The 24,586-nt window shown below is 48.5% G+C and overlaps 1 protein-coding gene across 1 annotated transcript in view; it reads right to left on the reverse strand.

The window, feature by feature from the left end:
* Positions 1 to 18,568, reverse strand: part of SKP1 (S-phase kinase associated protein 1) — a 130,544-nt gene extending 111,976 nt beyond the window's left edge. Inside the window, exons 1-2 of the mRNA XM_078653176.1 lie at positions 18,292 to 18,568; positions 2,003 to 2,099 (exon numbers count right to left, since the gene is read on the reverse strand). Coding sequence (XP_078509302.1) covers positions 2,003 to 2,099 — 97 coding nt within the window. The 5' untranslated portion in view covers positions 18,292 to 18,568. The remainder of the gene's footprint in view (positions 1 to 2,002; positions 2,100 to 18,291) is intronic.
* Between the last annotated feature and the right edge of the window lie 6,018 nt (positions 18,569 to 24,586).

The following is a 24,586-nucleotide window of genomic DNA, read 5'->3' on the forward strand; positions in this document are numbered from 1 at the left end:
CTTCCACACACCTATAAGCACTGTATTTTCTTTTACATTCACCTTGTCAATATTTTGACAACAGTGCACTCACTGCCTTTGTATACATTTGTACAGAATCTCAACTGCACCCGGAACATGTGACCAATGCTCTGTGCACTTTGCAGAGGCCATGAATTAACCACCGGAAAGGCACAGAGAAGCTCACACTGCCATCTGCCTCACCTCCAGAACTCTCAATTATAACCCCATTGTAAAACACACAGAGGAGACTCAATTCAAAGTATGCATTACAACAGTACTATGCTACACAAAATAAACCGAAACACAACATCCTAAAAATAGCTAACACTCTTAGAGGATAAAAGATTAATTAAAAGAGTAAATATAGACAAGAACTAAATACCAGACACGGAGCACCTGATCAGCCAAAGAACTGGATGTGCCCCAACCGTTAATAACAGAGTAAAAAATAAATAAATAGAACAAACACACCAACTGTGAGCCTATGCCCATTCAAATTAGCCATTGAGCTTTGCCTACACTCTTAGGGCCGGATTACAAGTTGGGTGGTCTGTGAACCACTGTAACTGCGGTTCGACCACCGCGAGCTCAGCAGACAGACTGCTGTATTACGAGATTGTCAGATTGCCTTTGCAAAGACCGAGGTCAAACCGCTGACACCCTCAGACCAATGCGGTGGGGGAAGCGCAGCTGCCATAGGGCAGTACCGAGTATAACGAGCTGGCTTTATGATGAGCAGAATGCAGCTGTGGGACCAGTTTTCAGGTGGGTGTAAACTAAGGATTTGGGGTGCATAATCACCCCTTTCCTGTTCTTGCAGGCAGAGTTTCATGTGAACTCTCTTTATCCAGGACCACCCTTCACAGCAGCATCTTCACCCTGAAAAATACAACCCTGGTTGCGGCGATCTACAGGTAATTCCCTTATATACCATATACACACTGCCTGGACTGCCCACATACGAGTCGGGCTCTGGTAATGGGTAGGTGGCATTTTTCCACATGTACCATGCATATGTGCACATTTGGCACATATGCATTTAAAATGCTCACGCAGACATCATGGATATGGAAAAGCATTATCCACCAAGACTGCCTCAGCCACACCGCGGACCCCGCGGTGAACTCGTAATACGGTGGTCTGAAGACCGCCAGTGTTGCGTCTTCTAGCAGTCGCGCTGTTTGGGCGGGTGGACTGCCAGACTCTTCATCAGGCCCTTAAACTTGCATCTGAAACTGCATCTTTGCCACAAACGCATTCAGGGCCTAGAGAGCATAGACCGATGCAGAGTACCCTCTGACAATTAGTCAAGGCACTTATTAATACCATAAGACTTACAGATGTTACTATTGTTTTTTACTACATGTGGATAAAAAACACTATTTATGCAAAATAGAACAGCAGGATATTATATTAGATTTACCTTTACACACACTAACCTTCATGAATAAGCCTAGACTGTTCAACATTTTTACCCCATGAAGTCAAAGTCAAAAAATGTAAAAATTTTACTTTTCTTCTGTGATTCCAGGGACAATGACAATATACGTCACAAGGATTGCCTAGTCACACTTTACATCCCAAGATCCTACTAATAAACAGCAGACAATGCCAAAGCTCTACCTTCTGGTACAGCAGGCAGAGTTTGGAAGCTCAAAGGTGTAGTGTGATTTTCATTCTTTGTAATGTTGTTCCACTTACCATTCCATTTTCTGTCATAAACAAGGAGTAGTAAGCATAAGAGCTTATGCCTTCAGTTGGAAATAATTTTGTAAAGTATTCTTGTAAAGTAACCTGCTTGCAGGGGAGATATACTGTGATCATAAATATCAGTGAAAATCCTCTTATGACAAAGCTGATGACAAACACTTAACAGAAACACCCAAAGCTAGGGAGCCTATAAACAGTCCGCCAACATTCTATTGTCCTCAAATTTACAATACAAATGTCCTACATTTTCGAAGGACTGATGTCACTAACTGGCAGCAAAACAACTTACCTTCCAACATGGTTTTGATCGTTACTGACTGCTTAGCAATTTCAACATCAACCTCGAAAATTTCTCCATCAGAACTCTGGAGTTTAATAGTAGGCATCTAAGAGGTAATAAAAAAATGTTAGGGCACAGTCTTAGTTTTGTTTGCAATGTATTACTGCTAATAGTGATCTAAAAAAAGGCCGAGCGAGATCGAATATCAACCAGCTTACAGAGCCCTTGCTTCCCAGATAAGTACTTCACTTCCACCTCCAAAGAACAGGTACTGTGCAGTAAGGAAAAAGTTGCCCTCGATTCCTTGTCAAGTACATGATTATATTTTTCAAATTGTGAGGGATAATTAGTCAGTCATCTTAAAATTAATATATACATGTGAACCATTCTCTTTAAGTGGACTGCATGAGAAAGCAAGGATGGCAAAACTAATGTCTTAAGCTTCAGTTGGACAACAGGTACCACCTTGGCAGCAGAAGTATAGACTGAGAGCAGGTAAAGAACAGGCAGCTACAGAACAACTTTCCTCACACAGACCAGGTGCAGTATGTGCAAACTTCCAATAGGGATAGCATAACCAACGGTTCAAAAGACCCTCGAGTGGTAGGTGAAGGCGTGCACGTTTTGCATCACAGATCTTTTCTGTTGGACCCTGTGCGAGCTGCCCATGCATCAGTTATGTTCCCACTTACTAACAGAATATCCTTGGCTTTCGGAGAGGGGAAAAGACAAAAGATCAAACGGAGGAGAGAGCAGTGTGAAGCACAGGAGCTCTAGGGGCATTGGGAGCTCTATGGGGTGGAGCTACAGGCACCTAGTAGTGGGGTGCGGTTTTAGTCTAGATGAGCATTAGTTAGTGATGATCCTGCTACTGCCATTCTCAAGTGTCACTCAAGTCCCTCTATGTTAACCTTGCGGCCAAAGCAGATTGTACTGCTTTGAACAAGTAGAATCCATTCCCAATGTAGATTTACACAGAACAAAACCAACCCAATTCGGATATTTAAACAGAACCACTGTAAGTTACCTGCAAGCATTAATAAACACGGACAGTAAAGAAGCAATCTCGCAAGAGAGCAAGCAATGGAGAAGATGTAGAATGTAGTTGGTCATGTATGTGAGCTATGCATACTTTGAAACGCCACCGCAATTCTATGACATTCGTGTGGCATTTAGACCTGCCAACTCGCACAGTGCCACCATGTGTCACACGATTTCAGCTCCCTTCACACTGTTGCAAGAAAAACAAGCTGAAACTACTGCACAAAGTTTTCCAGCTTGTCTTTGGGGGCAGTAAGAAGCTGATGTCTATTAACAGGAGTGTAAACACTCCATGGCATCGGTGACGGCCTCAGCTACTCTATGTTTAATTTTCGAGGAGGGCGGTGGCTCTTAGGGACCCATCAATGTGTTCCCACCACCTCCAAGGCCCTGCTGCCTCCTCAAGGTGAAATGTATTTTCAAACTGGCAGGCCTGGGCTGATGCACCACTAGGCTACTTCTCACCAAAATACAAATCCGGTGTTCATTATACAATACAAACTGGAAATTACCTCAAGATGATGAGGGTTTCCTGAAGTGTCATTCTAAAGAGTATGATTGCTACTACTATGTTAAATTCAGTCTAAAAACAATGCATGAGCAATGCCAATAGGGCAGAATTTGATGTGCCAAAAGCTTGTAAACATTCGGAAATACGTTTACAAGCGCTACAGGCACAAATGCCGTTTATCACATTAAAGGTTGCCCTATTGGGTTTGCTTAATGCAGGAGTGAATAGTAGCAAAAAATATTAGCTTTGTATATAGAAGACTGACAGGAGGCAAAGACCTGAATCTGACAAACAGTGTGATGTTTGAGTGTGCTCTTCAGATGCAAAATAGTGCCCAATGAACTAAAATGGACACAAAACCGCCTACAATAGGGTCAGACTAATACTCCTCTAGATGAAGCAAAGTCCACTCTACATACATTTTAAAGAATTGATAACTATGTCATACAGGAAACTGCACTGTCAAGCCAGACCTAAGAGCTCTATTCACACGTCTACAAGTTGCTTCAAAGAAACAATATCAACCATCACAAATATTCAGAAAGAAAATCGAGCTCATAGAAAAACCTAAGCATTTCTAAAAAGAATTTCGGACAGAACGCCAGGGCACACAACCTATGCTACTCATCCTTAAAATGTAATTTGGTATGCCAATGAGGAATAAGAACACAAGCAGTGAAGTTAAGGCGGCTAGGACCTTATATCTTGTGTTGGCGTAAAGAGGCCAGAAACGTTCCCTCTTATTCTTGGCTTACTCTTTGCAATCAGCATTTTCAGAGGAAAACAAACTTTAGTCATGAGTAAGCTTGTGACAATTATTTTGCTTTATATGAACAGGTATAAAACAAAGGAAAGCGAGAAACTAGCTTGCACTTTTTTGTTTCTAATGTTGAATCTCAACACCAATTCTACGTCACATCCGGAGGCTCAGATTAAGCTTCTCAGTCTTTACTGCAAATTGAATAGCAGCCAATAAGTTTTTTGTTTTTTTTAAACATTAAATAAACTACGTTTCCCATCAATATAAAGGTATTGTCATAGGTCACATGCGCCCATCACCATAGTTGTAACTCCATAAATGTCTGGGACATCATTGCGCCTTTTACTTCCCTGCAGCAGCCGAGTTAAGCACTCATCTATACATATTACTACATATGTTTCTACTGTTAACTTTTCAATGTTCTTGAATATTATTGATGTGATGAGCCCACAGTGTGTTCGCATTTTGTCTACAACAGGACATTGAGCACTGACAATGCGTGATCTTTACCCATTTTTTAATTCCATATATTATTCTAGTCACTGTTTCCTTTAACATATTTGCTTCCCTGTTGGACTAGCAGTGGTCTTCTCTAGTCGCTCGACTCAAAGGCTTAGTGGAATGGCCAGAAAGTGGACTGCACCAGTCGAATCGACAACGCAGTCCTCTGTCTAGTTCGGTCACCTTTCTACCATTTCTATTGAGTCCCAGGGTGATAATTCAAGTATGGCGTCAGAAAGCAGATATACTAGTGATTCCGCTCTGGAAAGCTCAGTCTTGGCTTTCGGTTCTCAACATGGTATGCGATTGTCCAACAAGATTACCGACATGCCAGGATCTTCTCACAGACCCAGGAGGTCAAGTGCACCTGTTGACAATCTCAGGAAAAAGTACCCTCATGGCCTGGAGGGCTTCAGGGAACGTTGGAGCTTGTAAGGTTTCTTGCAACAAACTAACTTCTATATTCAACAAGCCTGGTCAGCAAATACACATTTGCGCTGCTTCGGCTTGGCGGAGAGGAGTCTGTTGGTGCAACAAAAGGGTGTTAATCTCTTGGAAACAAAATTGAGCATGGTGGTTAATTTCTTATCGTAACTGGCAGACTCTGGACTTGCTTACAGGTCAGCAAACAATTTTCGTTTTGCCGTATGGGAAGGTCATTCGATATTGGAAGAGAAGTCTGCTGGCATACATCCCTTAATATGTAAACTAATGAGGTATTAGGTTGTCATTGCCTCCCAAACCTCGATATTCGGTGCTGTAGGACGTGAATATAGTACTCAAGTTCCAGGACTGCTGGCTTGATGATAGATCTGTCCTGCAAGCAGCTGTCATTACAACTGATGATGTTACTCTGTTTCATTTCATGCAAAAGGATCCCAGATGTCTGGGTACTTGACTTTGAAGGTAAAGTATTTTCTGCCTGCAGTTTTGTTTACCATCTCAAGATGTACTAACGCAAGATGTGCTCTGTATCAGTCTTTTGCAAATAACCATAAGCTGTATGGTTTTTATTTGTACATATCTTTTTATTGCAGCAATATACATTGTACAAGCAGGTCACATATATCATTTCCACCGTTGTCTGTCCTATCTAGAAATTCCAAGTCACTAGTCACACAGCCATTTAGCTCACACCCCGGAGGTCGAGCGGCGCAATTCAGGAATGGAGAAAGTTATGATCTGGTGAAGACAGCATGGTGCAGTGACCGCCAGTAGTTCAGAAAATTGCAGGGCTGCTTTTCAGCCCTCCCATCCCCCCCCGCATTTCCACAATTGTTGAACAACCCAGCTAGTCCCTCCCCTCCCTCTCTAAACAACAACCCCTTATCCGCCCAACTCTACCAACCCCCCCCCCAGTCCTACCCCCTCCGCCCCCCTCCTCACCCCCCACCCCCCCAGGCGTGCCAGAGTTCCACCAGTGCGAGCTTGCATCCACCCCGATCAAACCAGACCGTAATCATACTAGCAGGAGGAATCCACAAAAATTGTCAGTCATCACGTAGGAAGTAAGGAAACAAGGGAGGGAGGCTAGGCGAGCGCTACCCCAGGCGGCGACGTCGCCGGTTCAGGACTAGGCGCGGGGGTGTCTTCATCATCCAAATCTACAAGTGTGAGGTCTAAGACCATTTTTTCCCATGCCCTGGCCTTCTCCAGAGCAGTGTCAGTGCCCGCTCGAAGTGCAGCCTGCAACCGGAGCTCCCCCTCACATCGGGCCCATCTTTTAAGTTCATCCTTCCACCTTTCTACAGTGGGGCCCCTACTAGCTTTCCATTGGGATGTTATGGTACGTTTCGCTAAAAGCAGGCCCAGATCCAGAAACTTGCTAGTGATTTTGTTCTTTGATGTGTGTGGGAACCAATTTAGGATGCAGTGTGCCATGGTAAGTTGCAAGTCCCTCTCCGTAACCTCCCTCAGGCAATCCACTACCTCCTGCCAGAAGGGACCTAACTCCGGACAGGACCAGAACATGTGGTGGAAGTCAGCCAGGCCCGCTGGGCACCTCGGGCAGGTCGCTGGATGGGTCGGGAAATATTTATGCAGTTTGTCAGGAGTCAGGTAAGCCCTATGCAGGACATAGAAGTGCACCAGCTGAAACCTAGCGTTGCGCGTCCCATTCCGGGCCCGTTCCACTATGCTAGCCCATGCCTCATCAGGGATCTCCGTCCTCAGGTCAGCCTCCCATTTTGCTTTCAGGGACAGCAGCGGGGATATAACCTCCGAGATCAGGCGCCTATACAGGCACGTGACAGCTTTGATCGTCCCTGCCATCATCACCACGTATTGGCACCCTAAAGACAGTGGCGGTTCTGTCATGCCAGTTTTCCAGTGCTTGCGGATTGCTGTTGTCAGTGCCGCATGAAGGAGGAAGTCCCTCCCCCCGGCAGTTCAAAGCGATCTCTCAGAAGGTCAAAAGGCAGCAGTACACCATCCTCATAAAGGTCTCCCATTGACTTCAGTCCCAGCAGGTCCCAGTTCCCCAAGCGGTGCCATGAGCCCCCATGCGGAAGCGCCCCGCACAGCCGAAGCGGGATCTCAGGAGCATATGGGACTGCAATACGGCCCCTCCTGAGATATCTGTTCCAACATTTCCTGGCCGTCGCAAATTCCTGAGTGAGGTGGAAATCCCCCATCGGGAGTCTCAGAACAATCCGGGATAACACCTGGACCGGTCCCGCCGGCTCCCCTGACCCATCCTCCTCTTTCCTAGCTCTCGCGACCCACTGTGTCAGCCATTGCAGCTGAGCCGCCAGGTAGTATAGTTCGTAATCTGGCACCGCTAGCCCTCCTTCTGTTCTAGGGCGGAGAAGTGTGTCGAGCGCCACCCTGCGCCTGCCCGCCCCCCACAGGAAGCCAATCACCATCGACCGCAGTCGGCGGAAGTAGCTCACCGGGATCCAGATCGGGAGTGTCCTGAAGAGATATAGCAGTCTTGGCAGGGTCACCATCTTAAGGAGCGCCACCCTCCCCATTAGTGACAATGGGAGCGTGCTCCAGAAGTCGAAGTTCGCCTTAGTTAGCCTGATCGCCGATCCAATATTGCCCTCAAGGATGTCCGCCTTATCGTGGAAGATCGAGGTAGCGCAGACTCCTCTCCTCCCATGCCACTTCGTCCGTGGACTGCGGACACAGTCTACGCGGGCGGGCCGGGAACAGGTAGGACTTCGTCCAATTCACCCGGAGGCCTGACACCCTGCTCAATTACTTTAGTAGTGACTTAGCTCCTCGCAGAGAGGCAGCCGAGTCCGCCAGGAACATCAGCAGGTCATCAGCATACAATGCGATGTGGTGCACCTGTCCATAGACATCTAACCCCTGATATGCCTGCCCCAGTCGGGCTCGCGCCGCAAGGGGTTCGACCGCTATGGCGAACAATAGGGGGGAGAGAGGGCACCCCTGCCCACCACCCACATTTCCGAGATTATTCTACCAGTCCGGACCCTCGCCGTTGCATTCCGGTAGAGCAGTGTAGTCCAGTCTATGAAGTCCTCGCCTAGTCCCATTGCGCGCATGACATGGAAAAGGTACGGCCATTCCAGGCTGTCAAAGGCCTTCTCCATGTCAACTGCGAACACCACCGCTTCATCCTCGTCATAAGTGTCAGCCTCCAAGACATGTAGGAGCCTTCGTATATTGAGCGCTGTGTTGAGGGTCGGGATGAAGCCTGATTGGTCCGCGTGGATCAACGTGGACATATGGGGGAGCAAGCGCGACGCTAAGATTTTACTCAGTATTTTATAGTCTTGATTGAGCATGGACAGTGGGCGATACGCCACTCTGTCCCATGGCTGCTTGCCCGGTTTTAGTAATGGGACGATAAGTGCTTCGCTAGTGGTTACCGGAAGCCCGCCCGACCGTTTCGCCTCATTGTACAGCCATGTCAGTCGGGGCGCCAGGAGGTCGACGTAGGTGAGATAGAACTCCGTGGGGAGCCCGTCAGAGCCCGGTGTCTTGTTCCGTGCCATGCTCTTAATGGCGACTCTCACCTCCCTCTCCTCTATTTTACTCCCGAGTAGCTTCGCGTCTTCCGCCACCAGCTCCGGCAAGTCTAGACCCTCCAGGAATTCCTGGAAGTCGCCCACTGATGGTAGGACCCAGCTGCGATAGAGCTCCGTGTAGTAGTCGTGGAATATCTCATTGATCCCCTGCTGATCAAATCGTGCCACCCCCGAGTGATCTCTGAGTTCAAGAATGACCGAGCTCCGACGAGCTGGGTTGGCCAGCCAGGCCAAAAGAGCCCCCGTTTTATCACGCTCCGAGTGCGCACGTGTGAGATAGGTCTTGTAGTCGAAGCACCGGAGACGCTCCACCGTCGCCGCCACCAGCTCCCGCGCCTCAAGTAGGGCCTCGTGAATGTCCGGTCGTGCTCTCTCAAGTACCCGTAGTTTCTCGTCCTCCCGCGTAACATCCGCCAGTAACGTCTTCCTAACTCCCGACGCTATACACTGCCCCCGCACCACCGTTTGAAGGCGTCCCATTCAATCGCGGCCGAACCCGCGGTGCCCGCATTGATCTGAAAGTACTCCTCGATATTCGAGGCTATTGTGGTTCGGAAGGCCTGATCATCTAGCGCCTCTGGGCACAGCTTCCAGGCGGGGATTCGTGGGCGACGCTGCGACCAGCGCAGGTGCACAAGAAGCGGGTTATGATCAGAGATCGTGCGCGTCAGATACTCACTGTGGCGCACCTCTGCGTGCAGGTCCTGGGAGCACAGGAAGGCATCTATGCGGACGTGTAAGTCATGAAGGGCGAAAAAAAAAAAAAAAAAAAAAAAAAAAAAGAGTAGTCCCTATCCGACAGGTGGTTCGCTCTCCAGGAGTCGACCAAGTCCCATTGGCATTGCCAGGCAGAACGCGCAAGCGCCAGTTTGCTAGCCGGTGCATTCGGTAGGGGGGGGTGCGACCTGTCCAGTGCAGTGTCAGTCACGCTATTGAAATCCCCTCCAAGGAGCATTGGTCCCACCAAGAACGGGGCCAGCTGGTTGGACAGTAATGAGAAAAAGGCAGGTTGTTCAACATTCGAGGCATACAGACAACCCAGTGTCAGATCCCTCCCATCCAGTTTGCCTCGCACCATGACATACCTCGCCTCCGGGTCTATTAGTTGCTGTGTGCATTGGAATGGTACCCCCGCCCTTATCCATATGGCCACCCCCCTAGCATATGCGGAGTACCCGGTGTGGTAGACCTGCCCCCTCCACCTCCGTTGCAGTGCCTTCCCCTCCTTAGCTAATGTGTGTTTCCTGGAGGAAGGCGAAATGAATGCCTCGTCTAACCAAATATGCATGAATTTTGTGACGTCTATGCATGGTATGCATCCCTCTTACATTCCACGTGAGACATTTGTATCCTAAGTCGGGTCCCATTGTAGATCCCATTGCGCTTCATCCACCCTCTCAGCAACCCCCCCCCCGGCACGCCCAGGTCGCATCCCCCTCCACCCCCCAACCTGATCAACTAAACTTCCCCAACTCCCACACCCCAGGACAGACAACCAACTTGGAAATCCGATCCAAACTCTAGCAAAGTAAGTGTATCTCATCAGAAGAGGGCTGGAGTGGCCAGGACGCCGACCCAGACAGGTCCAAAGCCCCCCGACCCCCCCTCCCCTCTGGGCTATTCAGAAGGACCTCCTCGGCTCAGCCTCCCCCCCCCCATATCGCAGAGTCAAGACCCAGGAGGCATCCCTATGTCGCCACCCAGCACCCAGTTGCAGTCTCAGCCCATTGCCCAGTACCTCACAGACGTGTCCAGAGTCCACCGAACCCTTTCAGCTAAGGATTCCGTCTGCTGTTTGGGGAGTCACCACCGGCAGGTCCGCCTCCGAAAGATCATGCACACTACTGGAGCCAGGGCTGTGAGCACTGTTCTTCGACTGCTCCGATCTACTACTGGCAGGGCTGGCGTCCCCCTGACTGATGGCCGCCACCGCCGGCTCGTTCCTGCTGCCATCCCGATGGGGAGCCAGACCTCCTTATCGGCGTCGTTCCAGCAGAGTGCCCCTCAGGTGAGGCCGCCGGGGGGGTATGTACTCCAGGCTCCTCCCTAGTATCCAGCCAGCTCCAAGCCTCCTGCGGCGTGAGGAAGAAGTGAGTGTGCCCTCCCTCGATGACCCGCAGCCGTGCCGGGAACAACATGGCATAGGGCAGCTGCAACGATCTCAATTTCCGCTTGACCGCCATGAAAGAGGCCCTATGTCTTTGTACGTCTCTGGTGAAGTCCGGGAAAACCATGATCCTGCTGTTGTCCATTCGCAAGTCCGGCAGGTCCCTGGCCCTCTGGAGAATGTGGTCACGATCCCGGAAGTGCAGAAGGCGCATCACTATCGGTCTCAGCAGGGCTCCTGGTTTGGGCGGGCGCGCCGGGACTCTGTGGGCGCGTTCAAGGGCAAAGAACGGGGAAAGCCCCTCCGGGGCCACCTCGGACCGCAACCATCCCTCCAAGTAGGAGACCGCATCCTGGCCCTCCGCTTTTTCGGGGACACCCACAAGGCGGAGGTTGTTGCGTCTGGAGCGCCCTTCACTGTCCTCGGCCCTGAGCTCCAGCACTCGAACTTTCTGCGCCACCTCCGCCAGAGACGCTCGTAGAGTAGCCACCTCCCCAGGTAGGTCCTTCAGGGTTACCTCTGCCGTCGTCACCCGCTCCTTCAGCTTCCTATGGTCGTCCTTCAAGAGGTATTCAACTACTAGGAGTCAAGAGGGGCAGAAAGGACTGGATCGCCCTCCACTCAATCCAACACTAATCAAAAAATGACCCAGTCCTCAAGGCAACACAGAAATAAGTAGGGCTGTAAACAGTTCTAGATCGTCCAAAGAGCACTCTAATTATATCTCTATTCATAGAGATTATAACACTGTTTCAGGCTGTTGCCAACGTTAAAAAATGAGCCCATCTCTGATAAACAGAAAACCGTCCAACACAGTACAGACATTCACTAGAGGGACAACATTTAGGAAAAAGGTGTGAATAGCTAGATGACACCTCACGGGCGCACCACCAATGGGGCCCCTGGTTGGTACTCACCAGGTCGGCCCTGTTCTCATCATCGGTGTCAAATAGCTTAACGAAAACGTGTCCAAAACCCAAAGTAAGGAAAAAAACAGTGAATGGTGCAGTGTACAAACAACATATATGTGACACGGACTAACAATGTTCAACATATAACACACACAAAACTGCGCAGCAAGATACTACTCTTACTTTATTTATATCTTCTTGTTGCATTGCAGTTTAACATGTAATATAAAAGGGTGAGATATGAATACTACCTATCGCCTCATACTCAACCCGCAGCCGACATGTTTCATTGCCTTAGGTATTATATCAGGCAATTTCTTCAGGGCCAACGTATATTTACGATGTCACTGCCAGCGATACTGTGCTTTTAAAATGCTAGATAAGTCCTTTACTTTCATACCGTTACCGCTCTGGCTCTGTGCAAAAATCTCAGACCCCCTTCCGATCGGTAAGTAGGGTCCCGCCTCCCTTCTTTAGGTGCTCGTGGAGGTACTGCAAACGGCGTTTCCTCAACACCGGAGCCCTGGCCGGTCCCTGGCCCTCTGGAGAATGTGGTCACGATCCCGGAAGTGCAGAAGGCGCATCACTATCGGTCTCAGCAGGGCTCCTGGTTTGGGCGGGCGCGCCGGGACTCTGGGCGCGTTCAAGGGCAAAGAACGGGGAAAGCCCCTCCGGGGCCACCTCGGACCGCAACCATCCCTCCAAGTAGGAGACCGCATCCTGGCCCTCCGCTTTTTCGGGGACACCCACGAGGCGGAGGTTGTTGCGTCTGGAGCGCCCTTCACTGTCCTCGGCCCTGAGCTCCAGCACTCGAACTTTCTGCGCCACCTCCGCCAGAGACGCTCGTAGAGTAGCCACCTCCCCAGGTAGGTCCTTCAGGGTTACCTCTGCCGTCGTCACCCGCTCCTTCAGCTTCCTATGGTCGTCCTTCAAGAGGGACAGGTCCGACCCGATGGTGTCCATCCGTTTTTCCAGGGCCTCCCTCGATTCTACTATCACCTGCATGATGTCGCCCAAGGACGGATCTCGTGACCGGGTCGAGCTCCCCGGCCCCTCTACCTCCAAGGGGTGCCCCGGGTCATCCAGCTTCAGTGCGTCGAAGCCCTTCTTTTTGCCTCCTCTCGCCATTCTGTTGAGCAGTAAGATCGGTGTGTCTCTTCTGGGAAGCCCAGGGGCTCCAAGCGCCGTCAGTCGCTATCTCGTCCCACTGTATCTGCCCGGCACTCCCTCGTCTTCGTGTCCCTCACCAGGCGGTGCTCCGGTCCGGCAGCAGACCCAGAGAACGAGCGTCGCACCCCCACCCAGAGGGGGGGGCCACCAGGATCTTCGCTTCGGGCGTTGGGCTCACCGGGGAGTCGCAGTGTGTTCGGCGCCTCCGAGCGCCAGTCCCGGGTCAACCTCTAATGCGCGGGCGCCCAGTAGTCCTCCGTCTCCGGTCAGGCAGCGTGTCCACACCTCGAGCAGCCCTCTTTTCGCTTCACCATTGAGTGCAGCTCCCCACCGGCCTGTGCAATGGGCAAGCGGCGCTCCCCTCCGGTCGAGTGTCAGCAGGGTCTCCGCTTCAGTAGCAGGGCAAGCCCGCCACGCTATGATGGCCCAGGGGCCCCGTGGTCATTAGAGCCAGGGCAGCCTCCGTCTCGTGGGCGGCGCCATCTTGGAGTCAGGCAGGCCGATATTCTCCTTCCCTTCGGTTGCCCCTGTACCACGACTCCAGGCGGAGCCCCCCACCTCTTACAACTGCGGGGGACCTCCGCTGCTACGTGGGTCGATTCCGCCGTGTCCCTGCGCTCCTCACCTGCAGCCGCTCCCCCTCGTCAGGCAGAGCAGACAGGGACACCAGCCGCCATTTTAGGCGCTCGCTCCACCAGTCACTTCCCTCCGTGCAAGGAGCTCGTTTCCAGCAGACACAGGGCTGCCAGGGCCATCAGTTTCTCCCCCTGTGCTCTCGGGACCCTCCCATGCGTGCCTGGGGGTCTGGGGCCCGAGCCGGGGGTCAGGATGTAGGACGGAGAGAGGCGGGCACGGAGGAGCTCCGGAGTCCCGCTTCCACTTACATCGGCGCTTAAGCCACGCCCCCACCATAAGCTGTATGTTGTGCGATGTTTAAAAGAATAAGAAGCTTGTACTAGGGATCTAAGGCAAACCCGTATGGGCCAACTATTGATTGCGTTACAGAAACTGTTTGGACCAGTGTCTAAAGCTACTTTACCAAGGTGGATATTGTGACTTGTCAGAAGCAGGTATAGAGGTTTCCAAATCTGGAACCCATTCAGGGAGAGGGGTGAAGGCCTCCAAGATGTTTACTTCGGGCTCTGCTCTGGAAGACATCATGGCGTGGCTGACTGGTCATCTGAAGCCATTTTCAAAACCTTTTATCATAAACAGATTGTTGACATTGCATTTATTGTTGAGGGTCTGCTTTGAACATACATTCTGAGTCTCTGGTCCTGAAATAGAATTTGAAATAAATTCCATCTAGCATGCCTAGAATGTTTCATTATATTAAGGGCAGAAATGCAAGGATTATCCTACACAACGGTCCTTTAAAGGGTATCTAAGTTTCATATTGTTATTTCATGATAACTTAAACTGCAAATTGATGTTCTTTTCCTCCCCAACTGTCCAGCTGATAATGTTTGTTGAGGTTGGGACCATAATACACCATAATTTCATTTGTTTCAGTCAAAGACAATAAAGGGAAGTAGAAGACATCACACTATGGGCGACCTGATGGAGATACAGTTCAGATTCTCCATCAAGGATGAGATAATCGCAGCATGGGCCCCTGCCCAGTGGTTAAGCGAGTTCAGTTGCTCTGTTGCCAATTTGGTTCAGGACTGTTCAGTCTGAAAGAATAGTTTCTCTCCCACCCCCCACCCAGATGGTGAAGCTATTGGATTTTCAGGGTATCATATTAAAGGTTATTCTGGTTACGGGCAAAGAAAGATGGCGTCTCAGACATTTATGAAGTTAGAACTATAGCGATTGCTGCATGTGACTTATGACAATTCCCTTATATCCATGGGAAATGTAGTTTTTGGAGTATAAAGTTTTCCATTGGCTGTTCAAGATGCTATAAGGATTGAGAAGACTAATCCTCGCCTCTGTGTCCTTTATCAAATTAAAAATTCTTGATGCGTAATTTTATTTTGGTGGAACATACGTTGGCAATAAATAAGAGTGAGCGATGGTGGGTTTTAGCCTGTTTTGGGGGGGGTGGGCACGTTGACAATAGAAGATGCAGAATATCCAGAGCTCGTCTGCCAAACTCATCCTGAACATCCCAAGCCGTAACCACATCACTGGCCACATGAGACCTTTACTGGCTACCTGTCAACAAAAGAGTTACCTTAAAACTCCTCATGCATGCCTTCAAAGTACTCCACAACACTGGATCTGCATACCTCAACCACTGCCTCTCCTTCTACACTACCACCAGACATCTCTGCTCTGCCCAACTTGCCCTACCCACAATCCCACAGATCAGCAAGACCAAGGCTGGAGGAAGATCCTTCTCCTACATAGTCTCTGCACCTCAGGCAATACCCATGGTTCCCGCAATTCAGGAAGGACCTCAAGACCTGCCTCTTCGACTGAACCACATAGCACCCCCCCCCCCCCCCCACCTCCTCAGTGCCTTGGGACCCTTTAGGGTAAGTAGTTACGCTTTATAAGACACTTGATTGATCATATAAATGCTAAATCTCCAAGATAAAAGGGAGTTGTTATGCACTCTCTGGTTGGGTCAATGCAGCCCTTCATCCAATGAAGGTTGGTGAGAAGTACTGTTAAGCGGGATACTGGGAACAACCATTCTTCAAAGAGCTACGAAAAGATAAAAACCGCAGCAACACATGCACAAAAATAGCAATGCACAGTAATATCAGAGCTCCAATATGTAAGTGCTACAACTGACAAAACAGAAGGATGCTGTGCATGGTGCCGTTCATGTTGGCGCATACATCTATAAACGTCAACTCAAGCAAAATGTGAGTTTAAATTCACTAAATTAAAAAAAAAAATACTTTGTTCTTCATCAAACTAGCAGTTCACAAAGAATGCATGTTAAATAAACATTTGGGGCCAGATGTATCAAAGGGTTTTGCCCATTCTGTGTCTATGGGGAAATATACATATGACCCTTAATCTAAAACAGCTTACAAAAGGTTATCACAACTCTCGCTGCTGAAGAACACCCAAGATTAAGTGATCCTACTACACCAAAGTGGTCCAGGCAATGAGGCCAGCTGATCTCCAGTAGCTACAACATTTTACAAGTCATCCCCGCCTCCCCCCGCACCTCCAGCAAACTAAAAGCACGGTTTTTAATCCGCAATTAAATCACAAGGTACACGCCCTGAACTTCCAGTCGAACTCAATGTCTATGCTGCGTTCTTCAGCTTCACATATTGGTTTGTTTGCTATTCAGTGTCCTTATCAAGTGTTACTAGGGACACTTGGGAGTGGCGAACGAACCCGTTTGGGCACAACCGTAGCCATGCAAAGATCAACATACCAATACGGGATTCAGATACTATAAAATACGTCGTATGGGTCAACTCGGACAATCGACTTCTACAGACTCGGTGAGGTCAGAAGCGTTTAACTGTTGGCATGGTGATAAATGCTTAGTCACCACGCCTGGCACTGCTGCAGGGAAAGGGTTACCGTGAGTCCACTTCCTGCTCTGCGCAGTAACACCTCCTTGTGCAAAATCGAAGCCATTCGTTCATATTTGAATTGTAAAACACCCTTGAACGCTAAGGTTGAAGTCCTATTAAGCAGTGGAACTAAAGTAATATAGTGTTACTGTGAGTGCCCAATGATAAAAAGAGGCCAATCGCTAGGGTGACCAGACGTTCCGAATTTCCCAGGCAGACCCGCTTTTCAGAGGACTATGTCCCGACGATATTTCTTAATTTTTAATACACGTCCGGTGTATGCAACACGTCAACTCATCCTGGAAAGGAGAATTGAGAGGAATGCTCGGCGCCTCTGTAGACTCAAATAACGTATGCAATTTATATTTCTGTTTCAGGCGGCGCAGGAGGAGGTCAGCTGCTTGCGCCAAACAGAGGAGGGTTCAAGGTGGAGGTCTGGAAACTGGTAATGTTATGCAAATGCAGCCCTGTAAATGTGCGTCTTATATACATGGGCACACATTTACAAGGCTATGTTAACATCTGACCTCCTGTGCTGCCGGAAATAAGAACAAGATATATTACGTAACGAACTTGCTACTTTAGTGAGGAATGGTGTACTCGGCGCCTCTAAAGTAAAGTAACGTAACACATTCGTTACGTAATGTACTCCAAGTCTCCAAGTCTCTTTGCAGCTTGGTATCTAGAGATATATTCATTTATTTATGGAAAATGTTACGCCAAAACAGTGACAGGCCAGATGTATACCTTGATCATTGTCAGCTTTTAGTTCTACTAATATGGCTGTCCTGTACCTGCTTTCTTCTCAAAACGTGCTCACCCCACCAATGGCAGGGGTTTAGTAGTATAAATAACCTGTTCGTGACCGGTGTTAATAATAGAGATTACCGCCAGCTGCTGTGTCGTAACATCCGAACATTATAAAAACAAAACAAATACACACACACGTGAAACGGTAAACTGAACACTACACCAGCAAGCAATAAATATGCAAGGTTGGCAACACATGCGAAGAAATTCAGAATAACCATCAAAATTGAACCCTCAGCCCCAGGATTCTAAAGAACACGGACTAAAGAGGCACTAGGCTTCGGTCTACCTATGTTTACACCCACCTCCCAAACTTAACCAAATGTCAAAAGACATCTGACTTGACAGCTCAGTCTGCCCCTTGGCCCCAGAAGTACTATGAATATGTTTGCGTGGAGATGCGTTTTCTAGAACGCTACTTAAGAGTCAAGAGAATATATCGTTAGCGTTACAAATCAATTAAATGCAGTTGACAAGCCGGGTCACGCAAAGTAGACACATTTGGATACACAAAGTAACAAGCTTCGAAAATCTGGACGACTCTACAATTAAGACATTTAATTACCAAAACGTAAACTAAAAGGTACGCGTGTGGAGTAAAAAGACGTTGAGAGCTAAATACCAACATGGAAAGAGGTATGGATTATGCCAGATGATCCCGAGGATGAAGATAGGCGGGTGAGTTTAAAGTACAGGGCAAAGGATCGGGCAGGAAGTTGTGAAGGAGAACTAGCTCAAACAAATGAACACGAAGGAGAAAATGGGGCATGAGGTGGCAAAGCAATCAACGTATTAGGCGGGAATGAAGGAGACAGTGATATAAAGGTTCTTCAACAGAGAGGAAGAAGATGGAGTTCGGGGGCAGGAAGAAGAAAGTACTTAAAATTAGCTGCTGTAGTAGGGAGAAGGCAGGTGTACTGAAGGCCCTTCCAGTTCACAGGGCCGAACCCTGAAGTTTCCCTTCCAATTCACATCTTTCCCCGCCCGTCCGCACTCACCTTGTCTCCAGTACCCGGAGGCGGTGATGAACGTCTCTGACGGCCCGCAACTGCTACTGGACCCCGCACACACTGAGCACCGCGCGCAACAGCCCCAATCCCGCTTGTAGCACAAGCACGAGCGCAACGTCACAGACCGCAGCGACTTTAGGCTGCCCACTCAGCTGCCTGTCCTACTGCACTGCGGGCCTGAGCAGGGCGCTAATGGAAACAGAAAACAGACGCAGCCGCCTCAAAGGCCAGACTTCGCGAGCAGAGCACGCCCTGCCTCTCAAACTAGAGCTCCGCCGGACAGAGCGTAATCGCCGCGGTGTTTTTAACACTTGATGTGTAACGTCGGAGTTCATATTTTAAACTCCTAACGGCGTCTAAGTAAGGAATGATAAGGGAGACCGCCAGGAAAAAATAAAGTGCTACATTCTATATAGTGTAACTGGACGAAAGTGTAGCCGCCACCTGATCGGTAACGTCGGAATCCACAATTTAGCGAATTTAGTCGTATCAAATTAAAGGAAATTAAGGAAGAGAATGGGAGATCCCACAAAGAACTAGAGTGCTAACTTCTGTAGCGGTGGCGTCACAAAATGGCATTTCATGGACGCCATGCTGCTGGAACTGCAAAAAATAGAATGAGATGGTAATATCGGGTTAAGTTTATGCTATAGTGACCTGCTGCTCACTGTTCTAGTCTTTTATGTGCCAGCAACTCCCTGAAGGCTGGTATACACCCCACACCCATCCAACTCAGGTGTTTCAAGACCTGTGACCCTGGTAATAAAAGGGGCTAGCCGCATGTGCCCTGGGCCAGTTCCACTAACTAGATTCCTGTGCCAGTATTCCAAGTGCATGGGGGCTTAGGACCCCACCACACTACATATGAATCTTTAGTAATGCTTTTACAATAAACTTTCACTTTAAAAATGGCAGGATGCTTTTAGTAACTGCATTTGACCACACATTAAACATGTATTTAAAAGAGTAAATCTGTTTTCAAATATATGGTCGCCCTTTCCTATTCACTTAAAATGAATAATGCTATATGAAGTTTTTCTTCAGACACCAGTAATCATATTCTTACTGGATTGCAAGTGTCTTGCCAAGGAAATACGTTTTAAGTGGCCTGGAATTTTTGGGGGGCAGATTATTTTAAAAGAAGTGTGGCCAAAGACACATAACAAAGAATTCTTTCCAAGAGACTAGTTTACAGTGGTGGCTGGTGACTTTTAAAAGTGGTGAGGCGTAATAGTTGGGGATGAGTTTTAAGTAGCGGCCGACCACTGTGTTTCCATTTACTTTCGCCTTCATAATTTTGAAAACTCTGTACCCCCATGATGGGGGCCCCACTGCACCCATTTTGCTTAGAATCACAATTACAACTGAAATACTTAACCACTGTCCTGTGCGCTCTGCGGAGAGGCCAATGATTGGATGAACATGTATTTTGAACTCCTTTTTGATCCCCTGACAAACGCTGTGAGAAACTCACAGAGACTTCAACCCTTACAGCTTTGAAATGCCACCAGCCACCTTTGCTCACTGCAGCCTCCTCTCTATAAAGAGGTCCCTGATGACCATCTGAGCTACGAGCATCCAGGGGCCTGCCTCGCCCAGCTCCTCGTGTAGCCCGGAGAGCATGATTCTGTGCGGCAGCATCTGAGGCAGCTTTGTAAAGTTCTCCACCTTCTCCCTAAGCAAACTCGCAACCCCTGGTGCAGGCCCTTGTTGTACCTCGACTGACAGAAAGAGTGCATTATACCTAGGGCTACCCCCAAAAGACTGTCCAGACTACAACGGCCCCAGAACTGGGCAGCAAATCTGTTAATGAGTAGAAACAAATTCAATTCAGCATCCTCAGCTCTAATCTGTCCTGCAGCTCCTGACGTAGCACCATGACATCCAGCTGGGCATTTGTTGCCCTTTCTATAAAGCATTTAATCAGCATCATCAGTGAGAAAGAATATGTTGGAACAAATAGTTCCTGATTCCACTGCCGGCAGGCCTTCCTCTTCTACCAGGCTGCCATAGTCCGATTGGGGAATCAACCCCCAGGCTCTGGTAAAGCATCTTCCAGGCGTTGGGCCATGAGCAGAAAAGTCTCAAACTTAAAATTATTTGCTTTCACACTCGATTTAAAAATATCTCCATATCTCCGACAGAAACACTCTCCAAAGCCTCAAATCCTAACTTGAAAGCGCCTCAGTATTCCTTTTGTTCGCTTCAAAGCCCCTCCCCCTCGGTGATTGGTGACAAGCAGCCCTGCTTGGATGTCCCGCAATCCAATCAGTCTGAGTCTGATCATGTCCCTGCTGCTTCCCAGTGCTTGGTGAGGTCTTGCAGTGCCAGTACATGCAGAACAAAATAGTGATGACTTGTGAGGATTTAAAGCCCCACCTTAAGTATGGTTACACACGGATTTGCCCATATAACCACTAGAGTATACACGGATTTCAACAGCAAACACATAAACCTGCTAAGCTATTTTATTGAAATTTGAGTCTGAACGGAGTGTACAAAGACCTCTGCAGATGACATATTACCACTCTCTTACCAGAACCTTAGAAACATCATCTCCAAGGCTGGGACAATAAAGGGCCGGAAGGGGAAGAAAAAATGAAAGGCTTCTTTCGCTATGTAAAATGGCCCTGTGCAACCATTGCGGTCTGTGTCCAGCAAGTCTGTTACTTCTCCACTTGGAATTAGTACTGTGGCCACCAGGTTTCTAGGCGCATGAAAGATTATACCCACTTCAGCTCTCACTCGGCTCAGGGTTCTTAGCTCCCATTTTGTCTCTTAATTCCTGTGGCGGCTCTGTATTACTGTAAACTACTGTGCACTTCATTAGTGACCCCTCCCCAATCCTTTTCATATAAACACACTATTCCACTCTTCAGTAGCCACTATGTTTTTTTTACTGTAAACCCCTCGTCTTGTACAGCGTCTGTAACTAGAGATACACCAAGTAAATAATGCCATGGGTGCTAATAGTAATTTCACATCAATTAGATACCTATAGGCCCATACGTTATGACACCCTTGCTTTACACATCAATCACAAAAAACGTGTGTAAAAATCCTCCTCTAAACCCCCTTTTTTTCATGATGAATCACGTATGCCAATTGTATTTTATTTCTCATCTTATGTACATATATATTTCTCTCCTTAAAGGCCAATGGCCCAAAGCGTAAGTACGGTTTTAAAAGGTAACTCCTCCATACCTTTGTGAATTAGTCTGCCGTGGTGCAATGTTGCTAGTGATTTTCGGTCAAGTCCCCAAAATAAAAGAAATGGCATAGTCCCAGATCCTGAACGCTGCATGCTTTTCACTCACATCAAGGCAAGCTTCTAAATCCGTTATCATCCAATATTAACCCCTGCCTGATAGATCCTGTGAATAGTTTTTAAGCGGGAAAATAAAGGCTGCAAAATTTATTTATCCTCCTTACAATCAGTCGTGCGGGTGGAGGGGGTGGAAGGTTGTCGCGCCGCAGAGGGAATGGGGGAGGGGGGGGGAGGCAGGATAAATAATAAAAGTAATAAAACTTACCTTCCCGCTTTTCTTAAGTCCCGAGACTCCAGACTCCCGACTCCCGCCGTCCTGTTTTTTAATTCTTGCAGTGCACGTCTTCAGGAAGGCTGCAGGCAACCTCCCACCCCTCCACCGCATCGTTGATTGGTGCGGCCGCTGCCCCACCTGGGTGTCATTTTCTCTGTATGCTGCAGCATACAGAAAGAACAGGGAGAGTGGGCGGTGTTACTCGAGGGAAGAGGGGAGTGGCTTTCCCACTGTTGTTAATACTGTCTGTTTGGGCGGCCGTGCGAGAAGGCAGAAACAAATGGTAGTTATTACGGTAATAACTACCATTTGTTTCTGCCTTCTCGCACGGCGAGAAAGCAGGGGGGCGCCGCCCAAACGCCCCCATAGGGGAGCCGCCACTGCTAGTTTATGTAAATAATGGTGTGGTTTAAACGTGACTTAAAGTCATGTGCTTCTCACAGAAGACCAGCACTGAGTGCTTAATTTGTTAAAGAAAAAAAAAGGTACCAGTGTCCTTGTCAGGAGGCTACGCAGCTTGCACCACCCCTTGCCCCCCACTCGCGCTGCCCATGACCGAAACATCACAAATAACCATCACACTCATACAAGTGTTACAATGCAGACTTTAAATATACATTAAAATGATTAATACTTGCCGCCCAAGCTATTCTCATAGCTTCCAAGCTATTATTATAGCTTTTGGTGGCAAGTATTACTGATTTTAATATACATTTGATTATTAAACAACTACTGTTGTGCTACTCAAGAAATTAGACAAACAGCACCACCATGTGGCAGATTGTCTTAAGAACTGGTGTTGAAACTAAAGTGCGGTGCCAGCACCGAAAACCACCGGCCCAAATTATGCACTGGCCAGACCAGTATTTGGGTGTCTCAGAGGTTTCTGTCATTACATTGAGACATATTACACAACAACATACACATTCACCAAGAACAAACAAGACTTGTTGGCTTTGCCGGTGCTTGTTAGCTTACTAATTTTGTTGTGAATAATTAGAATGTAAAACCTCCTAGCTATAGCAAAGGGAATATTGTGTTCTGTTAAGCATACAGGGGTGAGGACTATGCATCTACAATTTGAGCACCTCCCTGCCACGGGTAACAACTATAACTATGATGCAGCCGTTACAGCGCTTAATGCCCATTTTGACCCACAGTCGAATCAGACTTTGAGAGATTGAAACTGAGGCAGTTCTGGCAACGGGAGGGAAAGTCTGTTGACATCTTTTACACTCCTCTCAGGGAACTGGTCAGCATGTGTTTAGACGACAACCAGGCAAAGCGGTTAGGCCCCCTTTGTTCACACTACGCCACCTGATCCTTTCCCATCTGGGTATCAAGCTGGAGGATATGCTGATCCTGTCTCGGTCACACAACCTATCCAGCACTTACACAGATGCACTTGCGCAGATGAGATGAAACTTAACTTACCTAGCGGGCTCAGCCAACAGCATGGGGGCAGGGCCGGACTGGGAACCAACACTGGCTCTGGCAAAGAGCTCGGCTGGCCCTCCTGGAAGCGGCCGAGCTGTTTGCCAGGTCCAGTTTCAGCCGATTTTGTTACAGGGGCGATTTTGCAGCTATGCTGTAAAAAGCCCCTGTAACAAAAACGGCCTCCTGGAGCCCAAAATCGGCCCCCACCCTAGCGGCCCACCGGGAAGATGCCCGGTGCCCGCTACAGCCAGTCCGGCCCTGCATGGGGGAGGGTCACCAGTAATCAAAGTGCAAGCGGTCAATGCTTTCCAAGTTCGTCCGCCTCCACAGGTGAGGGGACTATCCCAGAGAGAACCAAAGGGATAGTGCTGGTACTTTGGATGGAGCCCCAAACAACAGACTGGTGCCCAGCCGAGGGAGAATCATGCTCTGCTTGCGGAAGGATAAATCACTTCACCTGTGTCTGTCAAAGCAGACACAGGAGACACAGGGCTTGAGGCAGAGGGCCAGAGGCACGGGCAACCTAAGAGTTCACCAGGGAGGGACATGAGATGTCAAACTCTAGATGTCCAGGAAGGCAGAGATTCAGAGACAGAGGAGACAGATGAGGAAAAAGACTTCATAATCTCCTTCCCATGTCCCGGGGAGAAGGGGAGCCGCCCGCAACCAGTCTGTTAAGTACTGATCACTGGTACCACATTACAAGCTCTTACAAGTACTAGCACATTAGTAAATGTAATGGAAATGACCCATTACCACAACCTATAACCCAGGCCCACTCTACAGAGGCAAACACTCACTCCCCTAAACCGGTACTGGTGTAAAATCCTCCACGCCTCCAAGAGCAATGACTCAAGAGAATTTTGGAAATTCATTCTACCAGCTGGAAATCTCATGGCCCTTCATCAAACATCCCAGAAGAAACTTGAGCAAACACCTAGGAGCCTTGTACGGGGGCAAAGTCTCTTCAATTGGATCCTTAAAATCTGTCTCTAATAATGTCAATGGGGAAGATCCATCCATGGTAATCAACTCCAGAACGGTGGAAAAAATAATCAGCAATATTTGCAGGGCTTGGGTCCCAAGTCCAAATGTCCTCCCTCAAGCGCTTTATAAACAGAAACCACAATACTGGACGGAGAACTTGGCCAAATTATTATACTACAAGACATCCCAGACAATTGGAGGGGGTCAATATTGGCCCCCAATTCACAAAGCCGGAATATCTTCAGGCCCTGCCAACTATGGGTAGATAGCCATTATGGACTGTGAGGCCCAGTTCTTTGCAAATGCCTGCTGACAGA

This window comes from Lissotriton helveticus, chromosome 7 (assembly GCF_964261635.1).
Source record: "Lissotriton helveticus chromosome 7, aLisHel1.1, whole genome shotgun sequence".
In the NCBI taxonomy this organism is placed as follows: domain Eukaryota; kingdom Metazoa; phylum Chordata; class Amphibia; order Caudata; family Salamandridae; genus Lissotriton; species Lissotriton helveticus.